General features: G+C 48.8%; 1 protein-coding gene across 1 annotated transcript in view; it reads right to left on the reverse strand.

Annotated features, from left to right (window-relative positions):
- ABCC1 (ATP binding cassette subfamily C member 1) overlaps positions 1-12,798 on the reverse strand; it is a 192,735-nt gene extending 179,937 nt beyond the window's left edge. Inside the window, exon 1 of the mRNA XM_017953218.3 lies at positions 12,584-12,798. Within this exon, the coding sequence (XP_017808707.2) occupies positions 12,584-12,631 (48 nt within the window). The 5' untranslated portion in view covers positions 12,632-12,798. The remainder of the gene's footprint in view (positions 1-12,583) is intronic.
- Between the last annotated feature and the right edge of the window lie 3,287 nt (positions 12,799-16,085).

Below are 16,085 nucleotides of genomic sequence, written 5' to 3' on the forward strand. Positions count from 1 at the left end.
ATTGTTTGTTCTGTCATATGGAATACATGTCACTTTTGTGATCAGAAAACTCTGCAATTAAATTAGGTGTAAAAATCAGAGTGACATTAGCATGGTGAGATTATTAGTAATATTTTTACACATTGTTAAATTATTGATTTAAAAGCAATTTTTAAAATAAGTCCAAAAATGTTTAAAATTTAAGCACATCTTTTAAAAAACTGAACAAAACCAAAGCATGCTCCTGCTTTGATCTTCTGACCTCTGGAAAGTAAGGTTTAACTTAACTGGGCAAAGCCCTCTCCCACACAGCCAAGCAGCATGGGCCTGGTCACTTCCCAGCTTGCTCAATTTTTCTGATGTGGCAGGAATACAACAGGTGTTTAATAAGTGCTGGTGGGCCCATTAGTGGGAGTATAAACTGCTGCAGTAACCTGACAATTAACTATCAAATTTCAAAATGCACATACTGTCAACCTAGCAATTTCCTGTGGGAAAATTTATTCTGCTGAATCATTTACATATATTTGCATGCATGTGCCTTCAATGCAGCACTGCTTAACACAGCAAAAAAAACCAGGAACTGGGAATGACCCTGATAGCCACCAAGACGGGTGAATACACGGCTCAGCCATTTAACAAGCAAATGTGTGGCTTGTTTAAAAAAAAAAAAAGAAGTGTGATTTGATTGGCTTTTACTTTCAGTTTGCATGGGCTTAAAATGATAAGAAAATCAACACTAGTTAAGTGAAGAGAACAAGATACAAAACAGTATTTAAAATACCCAACTAGGGAGGGAAAAAATGAATATTTAAACATATACACACAAACGAAGACATTCTTGCATATATATTTGCATATGCTTGAAAGTTTTCTTGAAAAACACCCAAGAAACTATCATCAACGAAACCATCATCATCAACGGCTACTTCTGAGAACAAAGGGCAGGGTGGAACATACTAAAACTTTCACTTTTCCCTTTATATTCTTCTAGAATATCACCTTAAAGTAATAGCACCATCAACAAAGTTGCAGTGTGAGATTTTCCTCCTGCAACCAGCCAGATCAATTCAACAACATCTCTTTTTAAAAGAAGAGTTTTCTAGCAACCTATAGAAAGTCCTCTTAACCACAGGAAAAAAGTACCTCATCATCTTACTAATAAGCCTTTGGCGGAGAATCAAAGGCAACTGGGGAGTGGGGAAACCCAAGTGGGACTTGATTGCAAACATTTCAGTTAAGGTTCTGAGAAAGAGAAGAGACTCGTAAAACAATATAAACTTAATTTTTAAGACCTGACATTCAGCAGAGCTTAGTGCCTCACACCTGTAATCTCAGCACTTGGAGGTGCCAAGGTGGGTGGACTGCTTGAGCCCAGGAGTTCGAGACCAGCCTGAGCAGCATAGCAAGACCCCATCTATTTAAAAACAACAACAACAACAACAAAACAAAAACAAACAAACAAACAAAAACCCTGAGAGTCACTCAAACATAAATAGATCAGGAGGTTCATGCTTCTGCCAGGGACCATGCATTGCTCTACTTCTTGCCGAGCTGGTAAGTGCCTTCCCTGGAATTTCCAGGACTGCAAGCCATTGTGTTAGTGCTTTATGCATTTTGCAGAATGCTCCAGGCAAGATTTTTATGAGATGGGCTCTGCAGTTCCTTTGAGTTAAACTCTTCCATACTTTAACCACACCATGATCCTCCTCAAGGCCTTTGCACATTCGCTTCCCACGCTGGGACTCCCTTCCCCCACATCCTTGCATGGCCAGCTTTGCCACTGAGCTCTCGGGTCAAACCCCACCACCTCCGAAAGGCCTTCTGTGGACATCCCTCTGTAGTAGTTTGCACCTCATCCAGTTCTTCCCGGTTCAAGCCTTTGCAGCACTTCCCAGCATCTGAAATCATTTTGGTCATCTTCAGTGTATAAACCCCATAAGAACATGGGCCTGGTCTGTCCTGTTCACTGTTGCATCTTCAGTGTCTACAGCAGCAGCACACAGTAGATGCTCAATTAATGATTGAATAAATGAATGAATGAAAAACAGTGTGAGAAGAACAAGACAATGAACCCAGGGCTATAAAAGACCACATGAGACCGGGCTTGGTGGCTCACAACTGTAATCCCAGCATTCTCGGAGGCCGCATGAGCTCAGGAGGACTGCTTGAGCTCAGGAGTTCAAGACCAAACTGGGCAACATAGTGGAACTCCATCTCTACAAAAAAATATGAAAATTAGCTGGGTGTGGCGGTGCATGCCTGTAGTCCCAGCTGCTTGGGAGGGTGAGTTGGGAGGGTCGCTTGGGCCTGGGAGGTCGAGACTGCAGCGCAGTGGTGCAATCAGCCAGGGTGACAGAGCAAGACCCCATCAAATCAATCTATCAATCACCGCACAAATTTCTCGTACTGGGAAGACTTAGACATCATACATATTCTCCAAGCAAGTATTACCTAGGAGGCCAATAAAAGGTAGACTGAGGTTCCTCAGAGAGAAAATTCACAGAGAGGAAGATAAAACCTCCATAAAAATCTCGATTACTACTTGAGGGTTACAGGATGCTAGCCTAGAGCCTCCCTCCCTAGACTGAGGTTTCTCACACAGAAAACTCAGAGTAAGAGAAAACCTCCATAAATATCTCAATTACTACCTGAGGGTTACAGGATGCAAAGCCTAGAGCCGCCCTCCCTGGTCATTAACACCCACTTTCCAGAACTTGGCAACCTCCCCAGGAGATGAATCCCACAGTTAAACCAAGGGGACACTTAAGGGGAACCTCAACTTGGTAATCGTCCACTTCTCCTGGGGCACTTTAAAATAAAGGAGCTTCAAAGCTGATCTCTCAAGAAAGCCATTTTCGGCTGGGCATTTTCGGCTCACGCCTGTAAATCCCAACACTCTGGGAGGCCGCAGCAGGAGGATCGCTTGAGCCAGGAGTTTGAGACAAGCCTGGGCAACACGGCAAGACCCTGACTCTACAAAAAATACAAAAATTTAGCCGGGCATGGTGGTGTGCACCTCTGGTCCCAGCTATTTGGGAGGCTGAGGTGGGAAGATTGCTTCAGTCCAGGAGATCGAGGCTGCACTGAGCTGTGATTGTGCCACCGCGCTCCAGCCTGGGTGACAGAGGGAGACCTTGTCTCAGAAGAAAAGAGAAAAAGAAAAAGAAAGCCATCTTCGTTTTCCCAGGGGAGAACGAACTATCGCAACTCCAACTGGAAAAATGGAAAAAGGTAAAAAGGCACTGCCCTCAGTAAAAAAGAAACTGCTGCAAGTTTCTTCTCTAGCTAATTGGAGTTTAACCTCCTTAACGTCTCATTAAGCTTCTCCAAGGCAACCCCGGTAAGCCAATTACACTAGAATTTCAACAGCCCACAACCTCTTAGGGAAAGGCAGGATGAGGAGGAAGGTCTTGCTCCACATTTCTCCCCCATATTCCTCCACACCAGCAGCTGTGTGATTTCACACCCCAGGGGACATCTGGAAACATCTAGAGACATTTTCAGTTGTCACAACAAGGGTAGGTGCTACCAGCATCTACTAGGGGGTAGAGGCGAGGTTTGGGGCTAAGACTACGCTGCACAGAACGGCAACCAGGCCACAAAGAATGATGTGGCCTACATGTCAACGGGGCCGACACTGAGCAACTGTGCTCCATGTCCCCACCCCCAAAAGACAGCTTCCTCAAAGGCCCCGTTCAACCATTCAGCCTCAAAGAGGTAAGTGCAGGTACACAGCACCACTCCTCCACCCGCAGGGATGCCACCCTATCCCAGTTTTCTTGCTAAGCTTGGGGAAGCCTGCCTCAGGATGTCTGGCCATTAATTAATTTTGGCAAAATGTTTGGGCAAGTTTTCACGAGCTGGAGTTGTACTGACCATTAAGATCTGATCATCAAAGCTAGGCCTTACTTTGCCGTGAAAATCTGAAACCAACATACCAATTCGATGTTTACTTCAAGGTTGGCCTGCAAAGCAGGAGATGCCAACTCAGATACCAACAGGTGCTAAGTGGGTTCCATCAATGAGAGAAGCAGACCACGTGTGAGGAAGCACAATTTTAAAAAGGCAACAGGCCAGGGATGGTGGCTCATGCCTATAATCCCAGCACTTTGGGAGGCTGAGGCGGGTGGATCACTTGAAGTCAGGAAGTCGAGACCAGCCTGGCCAATATGGTGAAACCCCATCTCTACTAAAAAATACAAAAACAAGCCTAGTGTGGTGGTGCGGGCCTCTAATCCCAGCTACTCGGGAGGCTGAGGCAGGAGAATCACTGGAACCTGGGAGGCAGAGGTTGCAGTGAGCCGAGATCCCACCACTGCACTCCAGCCTGGGTCACAGAGCAAGACTTCATCTCAAAAAAATAAAATAAAATAAAATAAAGGCAACAAATATTTGGCTTTTAAACTAAAGCAACAAAAGGGAGGGGTGGGGACTGCGGCAAACTGGAGCAACTCAGAAATGGACAGCCTCAGCAGACCACTACAATGTATAAATGTGGGCCTGGGGCTAGCAGAACTTGATTTTTCAAGGGAAGCCAGAAATCCAGATGTTTCTATGAAATCCGCCAATCAGTAAATATTGGAGGGCGGGCACAGTGGTTCATGCCTGTAATCCCAGCACTTTGGGAGGCCAAGGCAGGCGGATCACGAGGTCAAGAGATAGAGGCCATGCTGGCCAACACGGTCGAAATCCCATCTCTACCAAAAACACAAAAATTAGCTGGGTGTGGTGGCGGGCCCCTGTAGCCCCAGCTACTGGGGAGGCTGAGGCAGGAGAATTGCTTGAACCCAGGAGGTGGAGGCTGCAGTGAGCCGAGATCACGCCACTGCACTCCAGCCTGGCAACACAGCAAGACTCCGTCTCAAATAAATAAGTAAATAAAACTGAAAATCACAGTCATTCCTATAATTAAAATCAAGCCAAACCAGCACAGTGGTGAGCTATATCTAACCCCTAGGTTGGAACTCATACCTCAAACACTCAAATTCTAATATTGACTGAGCCCCCACTGTGTGTGAGACATTGAGTCCTGGGAAAAGAGGGGTGGACAAAACCCTGTTCTGATCTTTGCAAGATGAAATAGGTGTTTTGCCAGGCACAGTGGCTCACACCTATAATCCCAGCACTTTGGGAGGCCAAGGCAGGCGGATAGCCTGAGTTCAGGCGTTCACAACCAACCTGGGCAACATGGCGAAACCCTATCTCTACAAAAAATATAAAAATGAGCTGGGCATGGTAGTGTGTGCCTGTAGTCCCAGTTACCTGGGGAGCTGAAGTGGGAGAGCTGCTTGAGCCCAGGAGGTTGAGGCTGCAGTGAGCTGAGATCATGCCACTGCACTCCAGCCTGGGTGTCAGAGCAAGACCCTGTCTAAAAAAAATAAATAAATAAAATAATTTTTTAAAAAGCCATCTGATGAGAAAGCTGGAGTACTCTGTTTATCTGAGTATCCATTTCAGACAGTTAAGTGATTTCATCCTTAAAATCCTTACAAAGAAGTTTTGACACCGCCCAAAAGCCATTGTAGTGTTTCATGTCATTCATTCAACGAACACAGCTGACCCTTGAACAAGACACATTTAAACCGCACAGATCCACTTATACTCAGATTAGGCTTCTGCCTCTGCCATCCCTAAGACAGCAAGACCAACCCCTCCCTTTCCTCCTCCTCCTCCTCAGCCTCCTCAACGTGAAGACCATGAAGATGAAGACCTTTATGATGATCTACTTCCACTTAACAGTAAAAATCTCTTATGAGTTTAACATTTTCTTTTCTCTGCCTTGCTTCACTGTAAGAATACAGTATACAATATATATACAAGATATGAGTTAGGCCAGGTGCAGTGGCTCACGCCTATAATCCCAGCACTTTAGGAGGCCAAGGCAGGAGGATAGTTTGAGGCCAGGAGTTTGAGACCAGCCTGGGCAACATAGCAAGATCCCCATCTCTACCAAAAAACAACAACAAAATCTGTGTTATCAACTGTGTATGTTCTTGGTTCCAGTCAATAGTAGGCTGTTAGTAGTTAAATTTTTAGGCAGTTGAAAGTTATACCTGAATTTTCTTTCTTTTTTTTTTTTTTTTTTTTGAGATAGAGTCTTGCCCTGTCACCCAGGCTAGAGTGCAGTGGCACGATCTCAGCTCACCGCAAAGTCCACCTCCCAGGTTCAAGCAATTCTCATGCTGCAGCTTCCCAAGTAACTGGGATTATAGGCACCTGCCACCACACCTGGCTAACTTTTGTAGAGACAGGCTTTCACCATGTTGGCCAGGCTGGTCTCGAACTCCTGACCTCCGGTGATCTGCCTGCCTCAGCCTCCCAAAGTGCTGAGATTACAGGCATGAGCCACCACACCTGGCTAATTTTTATAGAGATGGGCTTTCACCATGTTGGCCAGGCTGGTCTCTAACTCCTGACCTCAGGTGATCCACCTGCCCCAGCATCCCAAAGTGCTGAGATTACAGGTGTGAGCCACTGCGCTGCATCCTAAATTTTCAACTACATGGGGCATCAGCACCCCTAACCCCTGAATTGTTCCAAGGTCAACTGTTATTTACCAAGCCCTAGGCACAGTTCTAGGTGCTGGGATTACAGCCATAAACAAACACAGGTAAAAATCCCCGCCCCTATGTAGCTGACCTTTTGCTGGGAGTTTACAGAGTAGCCACAATACTTAAGCAAAATATTACATGTATTAGAAGGCAGTAAGTGCTACTGGGGGTGTAGATGGGGGTTAGAGACTTGCTGGTAGAGGGAAAGAACAGGATGTCTGAGGTGACACCTGAACAAAGTTTGAAGGTGAGGGACATTGCAGGTAGGAGAAACAGCAAGTGCAAAGGGCCTGAGGCAGGGGCAGGCCTGGCCACCAGCGTGGCCGAGGAGAGTGAGACAGAAAGCAGCCAGGGAGTAGGTCAGGGAGGCGAAGGGGACAGATGCTGCCCAGCCTTCAAGGTCACTGTAAGCCCTTCGGCTTGTACCCTCCTCAAGGACATGGGGAACTAATGCAGGGTTTTAGCAGAAAAGGGACAGCTGGGTCAAGACTAGACTGTAGGGGTCAAGGGCAGAGTAGGCACAGCAGCAAAGAGGTGACTGTTTTCTTTTTCTTTTCTTTTTTTTTTTTTTTTTTGAGACAGTCTCACTGTCACCCAGGCTGGAGCGCAGTGGTGAAACCTTGGCTCATTGCAACCTCCAACCCCACTGGGCTCAAGAGATTCTCCTGCCTCAGTCTCCCAAGTAGCTGGGATTACAGGTGCCCACCAACAGTCTCGGCTAATTTTTATATTTTCAGTTGAGACAGGTTTTTGCCCAGACTGGTCTCAAACTCCTGGCCTCAAATGATCCGTCTGCCTTGGCCTCCTAAAATGCCAGGATTACAGGCATGAGCCACGGTGCCTGGACTGAGGTGACTGTTCAAATCAAGGAACTGGCCAACTGTGACTCGAGCCAGAGTGGAAGCCGGGGAAGCCATGAGAAGCAGGCCATCTGAGGCAACGGGCAACACGAATTGCTGACAGATGTGATAGGAATGGGAGGAGAGAAAGAGAAGTCAAAGCTGGAGACTGAGATGGGAAGAGGAAGCTCACGTTCTTTAGGAACATGGTCCGTGGGAGACACCCACATAGAGAGATCAGTTCCTAAAAGTTGTGTCCACACACAGAAAAGGTTTTTTTTCCCCCCCATCCACCACCAGGTCCCAAAGGCAAGGCACCTCCTCCAGGCTATCACAAACGGAGCTTGTCATCAGAGAAAGAGAACACAACCCTTCAGGAGAGTCTTGGCCAAATGGACAGGCTGCAGCCGCCTTCTGCAAGGCCCCTAGGGGCTGCAGTGGCTCCATTTGGCCAAGGAACCCTGAATCCGCCCCTGATTGGCCTGAGTCACGAATCCATTTGGACCAGGAACCCTGAGTTCACTCCTGCCCAGGCCTCTCCTGGGTCACCCTCATCTCCTCCCAAAGCCATTCACCTTGCCACCTTGCACCCTGTCATATCACCATCCTGGACCTCAGCGTCCACATCCACGAAACGGGGTGGGTGGAGGGGATGGCCCCCTGAGATCTGACATCCCTTTCCACTCTAACAATCCATAAGGAAGGGTCTGGAAGGAGGAGCAGTCAAAAAGGGGGAAAACAAGCTAAGCACGGTGGCTCATGCCTGTAATCCCAACACTTTGGGAGGCTGAGGCAGCTGGACCACTTGAGGTCAGGAGTTCAAGACCAGCCTGGCCAACATGGCAAAACCTTGTCTCTACTAAAAATACAAAAATTAGCCAGGCGTGGTGGTGGGCACCTGTAATCCCAGCTACTCGGGAGCCTGAGGCAGGGGAATCACGTGAACGGAGGAGGCAAAGGTTGTGGTGAACCTAGATCACACCACTGCACTCTAGCCTGGATGACAGAGCAAGACACCATCTCAAAAAAAATGGTTGGGGGCGGTGGGGAGGGGAAAACAGAGGAAGTGGGAGAAGGCTAAGGGATGGATTTGAAAACCAAAGCCACATTTGGGGGAGGGAAAAAAATTGGCGCTTCATAGACTGTTGTTGAGCCAAGGGGAGGAATTAAAGCAGGGATCAGACTGACTCCAAGGCCAGACCTAGCCCCAAGAGGAATTTCTAATAGCTTCTAAGATACTCTTCTTGGCGGCTAAGTCAGATATTCAGGGGGTTACTGAGTTGGTGGATGCCACAGAGTATCTCAGATGTGCACATCAACCCTGGGACCAGCTCACTCCATCGAGGGTGACACACACCTTCAGCTTCCTTCTGGTCTTCTCCAGTGGCAGTCGGTGCAACAGCAAAAATTAACTGGAGAATTCCAAGTGGTGACGACCACTGATCTTTACTGAGCACTGTTGCCAAGCAGCAACATTTTAAGTCCTCGCTAAGGATTCACTCACTTATTCCTCAAGTCACCGCTATTCACTACCTACTATGTTATCCCACATAGGGAAACTGAGGCACAGAGAGAAGTAAACTGCCTCAGCAGCAGAGCCGAATTTGCTCTGAGCCACCACACGATACTGCTTAATACCAAGTTATTTTCTGTGCTTTTCCATAATTTCCAATTTTCTACACGGGGCCTGAAACACAATTTTTTTTTTCTTTTGAGACAGTTTCTCTGTCATCCAGGCTGGCGTACAGTGGTGCGACCTCAGCTCGCTGCAATCTCTCCCCAGGTTCAAACAATTCTCCTGCCTCAGCCTCCCAAATAGCTGGAATTACAGGCATGAGTCAGTATGCTCAGCTAATTTTTAGTAGAGATGGGGTCTCGCCATGTTGGTCAGGCTGGTCTCAAACCCCTGACCTCCTCTGATCTGCCTGCCTTGGCCTCCCAAAGTGCTAGGATTACAGGCACGAGCCACTACACCTGGCCCTTTTTTTTGAGACAGGGTCTCAGTCTGTGGCCCAGACTGGAGTGCAGTGACCGTGATCTTAGCTCATTGCAACCTCCACCCCCACAGCCTTCAACTGATTCTCCTGCCTCAGCCTCCCTGGTAGCTGCGACCACAGGTGCCGCACCACCATGCCTGGCTTTTTTTTTTTTTAATTTAGTATTATTAGTAGAGACGGGGTCAATCCATGTCGCCCAGGCTGGTCTTGAGCTCCTGACCTCAAGCGATCCTCCCGCTTCAGCCTCCCAAAGTGCTAGGATTACAGGCGTGAGCCACCGCGCCCAGCCTTTTTTTTTTTTCTTTTTAAATGAACTCACGAAAAAGCCCAGGCCCATATTTCCAACCATCATTCCAACCTCAACCACAAAGCAGCCCCTCCTACCAGTCCCACCCCCATCTCCAGAGACCCACTCCCGTGAGAAAAGAAAGTCAAGTGCCGCTGTGTCCTGTCCTCAGGCCCTATTTTCCATTTTGATAGCGAAGTTCTCCTTTTTTCTTCCCAGAACATCTGTCTGAGTAATGGTCAACAGAACCCTTATCATGGGCCATTTCCATCTTCTGGGTTTTCTGGACATTTCCTGTGGCTCAGAGGCAGACAGCGGCCCAGGAACAAAGCGCTGACAGAGTCACACGAGGCCCACTAACCTTGACTTCTAAGCACATGACCTTGGTCACAACAGGAGTCAGGCACGAGTGCCTCACTGCCTTTCCATAGCCCAATCCCATCTCCACCAGCTGAAGAAATGGGGAATCCAAAGGAAGAACAAGGAGCTTGAAACACACAACTTCATCTTTGGAAAAAATAATATTTAACACTAGCCATTGCTTATCTCTGTGCAGGGCACAAGCTGAGCCACTTACAAGATTAACTCATTGACTCTTCACAACAACCCTAGAAGGCTGCCACATTTTTGGCTCCTGTCCCATTTTATAGATGAAGAAAGTGAGGCACACAGAGGGAAAGTGGCTTGCTCAAGGTCACACAGTTATCTGACTGCCTGGGAGGCCAGTCGCTCCTGGCCTTGAACACGCTGCCTTGAAAAACACAAAAACAGCCGGGCACAGTGGCTCATGCCTATAATCTCAACACTTTTGGAGGCTGAGGCAGGAGGATCGCTTGAGCCCAGGAGTATGAGACTAGCCTGGGCAATATAGTGCGACCCTGTCTCTACAAAAATTACAAAATTAGCTAAGTGTGGTGGCACATGCCTATAGTACCAGGTAACTGGGAGGCTGAGTTAGGACGATCACTTGAGCCGGGGAGGCAGAGATTGCAGTGAGCTGAGATCACACCACTGCACTCCAGCCTGGGTGACAGAGTGAGACGATGTCTCGAAAAAGAAAAACGCAACAACTACCTACTTTCTACCTTTCAGTTAATTATATTTTAATTTTCCCACTCAGGCCCCAGCTGCCTCCTCTCAAATTCTGGTTCCAGGGCACCTCCAGCAAGTCTTGGAATCCAGACAGCAGAAATATGCAAGGTCAAACACCAGATGGGGTACCTACCTACCAGCGGCAGAAATCAGCTACAATTACACCCAAGCGAAACCCAGCCACCTGACAATTTCTGTGGCAAAAAAGTCCTTAACGAAGGAAAACAATAAACTAATTAAATTTTTAAAAACATTACAACTGGACTTCGTCAATCAGTTTAAGATAAACAAAGCGCACCCCAAACACACTCATTAGCCATCAACTACCAGTTGCCATCAATAAAGTATGTCCTGATACAAAACGTCATGGATGTTCACCCTGTTTTGCCCCCTCCTCAATGCAGAAGAAAATAAACAAGAGAATATTCCGGAATTCACAGCAACCCGAACCCAGATCACCATGTGAATCTTTGCAAAAAATCATCTTGCTGTTATTACACCTGGTAACAAGGGATCCACAGGTTTTCCTCTCCCTGATTAAAAAAAAAAAAAAGTTCATTTGCAAAGAGGCTCCAATCACTCCCAGACCCTGAAGGCAAAGTCCGTGTTCTATTTCCACCCCTGGGGTCACTCTCCAACCCCAACTGGCTTAAAATGGGAGACATATCAAAATGTGGTAGGTTATTAAACATAATGATACCCTACTTAAAAAAACAAACAAAACCAAACCCTCCAGTGGGGCCCTGGAGGATGACTTTTCAACATTCCAAATGCAGCCTTCATGGAAAGGCCCCCAAAACAGGACAAGAAAGTATTTTCGGATGCTAATCACCAGCTCCTAAGAACCACGGCTGTTTCTCCTAATTCCTAAACAAAAGAGGAGAGAAACAGTCGTGTCCAGATTTGCCTACTGCGTTCACCAATAATCAAGACAGCACGAAACAGAAGTGCCTTCCTGGAACAAAAAGGCAAATCGCATTACGGAGAAGCTGAAGCCCAAAAGACTGAGGCTTAAACCACAGAAAGTGGACTCCAACCCTGTCAGGCTTCGCAGGCCACGTTACCGAAGAAAATTTGCCAGGATTAAATCCCCAGAGAGGAGCTCCACGTGTTGCAGGGAAGGGAGGGCAGCACCACAGCTACCAGGGTCCTGGGCGTCCTCAGCTGCACCCCAAATGTGACTCGAGCCGAGGGTCAGGTGGGGCACGTCAAGGGTGAACACCCCCCTTCTTCCCTGGTTCCCCCAAACTTCCCCCGCACTATTTAAGCAGAAAGAACAAAAAAGACAAAGCTAGGTAACCACAGAAGAGTAATGTGACTTGTACGACAACTTCGGGGAGACAATGAAAGTCCTTTTCTACAATCTAAACCCCTCCCCAGCTCACCCCATTGGTCACAGACTATTTTTCGTGAAAAGGGGGGACCCTAACCACAAAAAAGATGGGAAAACAGAAGGAGAGAGACACCCCCTTCCCGCTCCCCATCTCTAGCGTCCCTTCCCTGGAAGGTTGTTTTTAATTAGAGGCGGGAACCCCCAAAACAGGAAGGCCTCCTCCCGGAGGTTCTGGCCCGACCCTCCCCTCCAAAACCCCAGGACTGGGCACGCGGCCCCCCACGCTCTGCTCCGCAGGAACTGAGTCACCCAAGTTTTCCTCTATGCCTTGCACCCCCGAAAGGGGCTGGGCCGCTGGCGACGTGGGAGTCCCGGGCCCCAAAGGCCGGACGCAGAGCAGGGAGCGGGGTGCCCCAGGCGGCTGTGGGCCCGGTGCTTTCCGTCCCCGCCGGCCTCCCTCCCTCCCTCCGTCCCGCCGGCCCCATGCGGCCCCCCGCACGTACCCAGAGCGGGTCGGAGCCATCTGCGCTGCAGAAGCCCCGGAGCGCCATGCGGGCGGCGAGGGCGGCGGCGGGCACCGGGCGGCGGGTGATGCGGCCCGGCTGCTGGCGCGGGCGGCGGCGTGCACCGGACGGTGGGTGATTCGGCCCGGCTGCTGGCTTTGGCTGCGGAGGCGGCGGCGGCGGCGCAAGGAGCCGGGTCCGGGGCCGCAACGCCGCCTGGTTGGCCCGCGCGTCACGGGGATGCAGCGGCCCCGCCCCGCCCCGCCCCGCCCCGCCCCGCCCCGGCGCCCGCCTCACCTCGCGCGTCTCGGCGTGGGCAGCCGGACCCGCCACCTCTCGGCGCCCAGGGCCTGGACGCCGCGCCACCCCCACCCCGGATCCTCCGAGGCCCAGGCCCACTCGCTTGCGGAGTGGCTCGGGGAGCGTTGGCTAGTCTTCCGGAAGCGCCTAGGATCTTTGGGGCCACACAGCTTGCGACCACTTTTCAAATCCTGTTTAACGACAGTATCCGTAACCAGGGAAAAATAACGTGAACGGAGCCCCCTACCTGCCTGGAGTGTGCTGGGCGCCTTAGCTGCGCCCTCATTTCATTCTGTACTATCTCCACTTTCATGCAGGAAGAAACCCAGGTGCAGAGAGGTTGAGTGATGATTCCCCCTGCCCAGGGTCACCTGGCTAATCATTTGCAGGGCTGGGATTTGAACCCGGTCCAAAGCTGACTCTCACAGAAGGAGGTGGATACTCTTATTCACCTACCTTTTACAGATGGGGAAACTGAGGTTCAGAGAGGCGAAGTGACTTGCCTGAGGTCACACAGTTAGCAAGGAGTGAAAGTGGAAGTGAGATTCAAACCCATGGGCAGCCTGATTCCAGAGCACTGATGACCCAGAGGGCGTCAGTCTCCATCACCAACAGCTGTTGACCTCACCTGTGTGCAGAGCGCCTTTGCTTCTTCTCAACCTCTTTAAGCATCACTTAGAAATAACTAGGTTATTGATCCTCACCTCAGAGGTAAGGAAACTGAAGCCTGGAGACAAAATAATCATAGGCCAGGCATGGTGGCTCATGCTTGTAATCCCAGCACTTTGGGAAGCCGAGGCGGGCCGATCACATGAGATCAGGACTTCAAGACCAGCCTAGCCAACATAGCAAAACCCTGTCTCTACTAAAAATACAAAAATTAGCCGGGCATGGTGGCGGGCACCTGTAGTCCCAGCTACTTGAGAAACTGAAGCAGGAGACTCGCTTGAACCTGGGAAGTGGAGGTTGAAATGAGCTGAGATGGCGCCACTTCACTCCAGCCAGGGCAACAGAGCAAGACTCTGTCTCAAAAAATAATAATAATAAGTAATAGGCATTCACAGTGACAAGGCTTCCTAAGGCTATGTTCTTAGCAATTTACACAAATTAACTGTGCAATCCTCACAACCCCATGAGGTAAGAGGTAGTATTATCCCCATTTTGCAGATGAGGAGACTAAGACCCAGAAAGACAGAGTAAATTGTCAGGGATTATTTAGATTGTAAGTGAGTAAGCCAAACTTTGAACCCAAGAAGTCTAGCCAGGGAGGTCGGAAGTCTATAATACCATCTATTGTGCCATATTGCTTCTGAACTGTTGCATAGGCAGACAGGCAGAGACAGAGGAGTTAGGGCGAGGCCTTGGAGTGTAAATTTCACTGTGATATCAGCGATGCCTTTCTTTTCTCCTCTCCTCCTTAATCTCCTGCCTGATGTGTGGTTTCCATAAAACATGCACACAACAGCTGCACCAAATAAAACAAAGTGTGTGTGCATTTGAGACAGCCCCCCAACCACAAAGGACCTAGCGAGGGAAGGAGGAAGGTAGATAGGATTGTTTTCTGTGATTTTTTTATTGACCCAGGTCCCCCAAGGGTGAATGAGTTTCTAAGGGATAATTACTTTCATGTAATAATGCCAATTGTGCTGTTGCTTGACCTTTATACTGTCAACAAATATTTATTGAGCATTTACTACTATATGCCAGATGTCTTGCTAGGAACAATATAAAATTGCTACTCTTTTTTTTTTTTTTTTTTTTTGAGACGGAGTCTTGCTCTGTCGCCCAGGCTGGAGTGCAGTGGCGCCATCTCAGCTCACTACAAGCTCCACCTCCCATGTTCATGCCATTCTCCTGCCTGTGCTTCCCGAGTAGCTGGGAATACAGGCGCCCGCCACCATGCCCGGCTAATTTTTTTTGTATTTTTTGTAGAGACGGGGTTTCACTGTGTTAGCCAGCATGGTCTCCATCTCCTGACCTCGTGATCCGCCCGCCTCGGCCTCCCAAAGTGCTGGGATTACAGGCGTGAGCCGCCGCGCCTGGCCAAAATTGCTACTCTTATACAGCGTAAAAGATTGGGATTTTTTTTAATTGGGATTTTTTTAAGTGTTTCTTATGGTAAGATGGCAGATGTTAATCAAATACTATATTTTTGAAAGGGTATTTACAGGCCAGAAGCGGTGACTCACGCATGTAATTTCAGTGCTTTGGGAGGCCGACGTGGGAGGTTCACTTGGCCCAGGAGTTCAAGGCTGCAGTGAGCTATGATCGCACCGTTGCACTGCAGCCTGGGTAACACAGCGAGATCCCGTCTCAGAAAAAAAAAAAAAAAGGCCGGGGAGGGGAGATAATTACAACTATGGTCACAGCTAGAAAGAAAAAGTGGTGACTAGGCATGGTGGTTCACGTCTGTAATCCCAGCACTTTGGGAGGCCAAGGCAGACAGATCACTTAAGGTCAGGAGTTCAAGACCAGTCTGACCAATATGGTAAAACCACATCTCTACTAAAAACGCAAAAATTAGCTGGGTGTGGTGGCGGGCGACTGCAATCTCAGCTACTCGGGAGGCCGAGGCAGGAGAATCACTTGAACCTGGAGGCGGAGGTTGCAGTAAGCCAAGATCATGCCACTGCACTCCAGCCTGGGCGACAAAGCAAGACTCTGTCTCAAAATAAATAAATAAATAATAAAAATACAAATACAAAAATTAGCTGTGTGTTGTGGTGGGTGCCTGTAATCCCAGCTATTCAGGAGGCTGAGGCAGGAGAATCACTTTAACCCAGGAGGTGGAGGTTGCAGTGAGCTGAGATGGCCCCACTACACTCCAGCCTGGATGACAAAGCGTGACTCCGTCTCAGAAACAAAAACAAAAAAAGTGGGCAAAAGTGGGCCTAAGTTAGCAATTTACACCACCCCTCCTGAGGGCGAAAGTCAGAGAAGGCTTCCCGGAGGAAGAGGCTTTCAAACTGAGATACAAGGAATGAATCTGGGTTCCTGGGGCCTGGGTTGTGTTCTGGGCAGAAGAAGAGAGTTTGTAGCAAAGTTATGAAGCAAGGAGGGTCCTTGGAGGAAACTGAAAACAGCCTGGGTGGCAGGAACCCAGAGAAGGAAGCAAAAGAAATCCATCTGGAGCAGGAGAGGTCAGAAGGAGCCAGGGCAGCAGGTACCTGTCGGCCAAGAGAGGGGCAGTGGGAGCCACTGG

Source organism: Papio anubis, chromosome 18 (assembly GCF_008728515.1).
Source record: "Papio anubis isolate 15944 chromosome 18, Panubis1.0, whole genome shotgun sequence".
Lineage (NCBI taxonomy): Eukaryota > Metazoa > Chordata > Mammalia > Primates > Cercopithecidae > Papio > Papio anubis.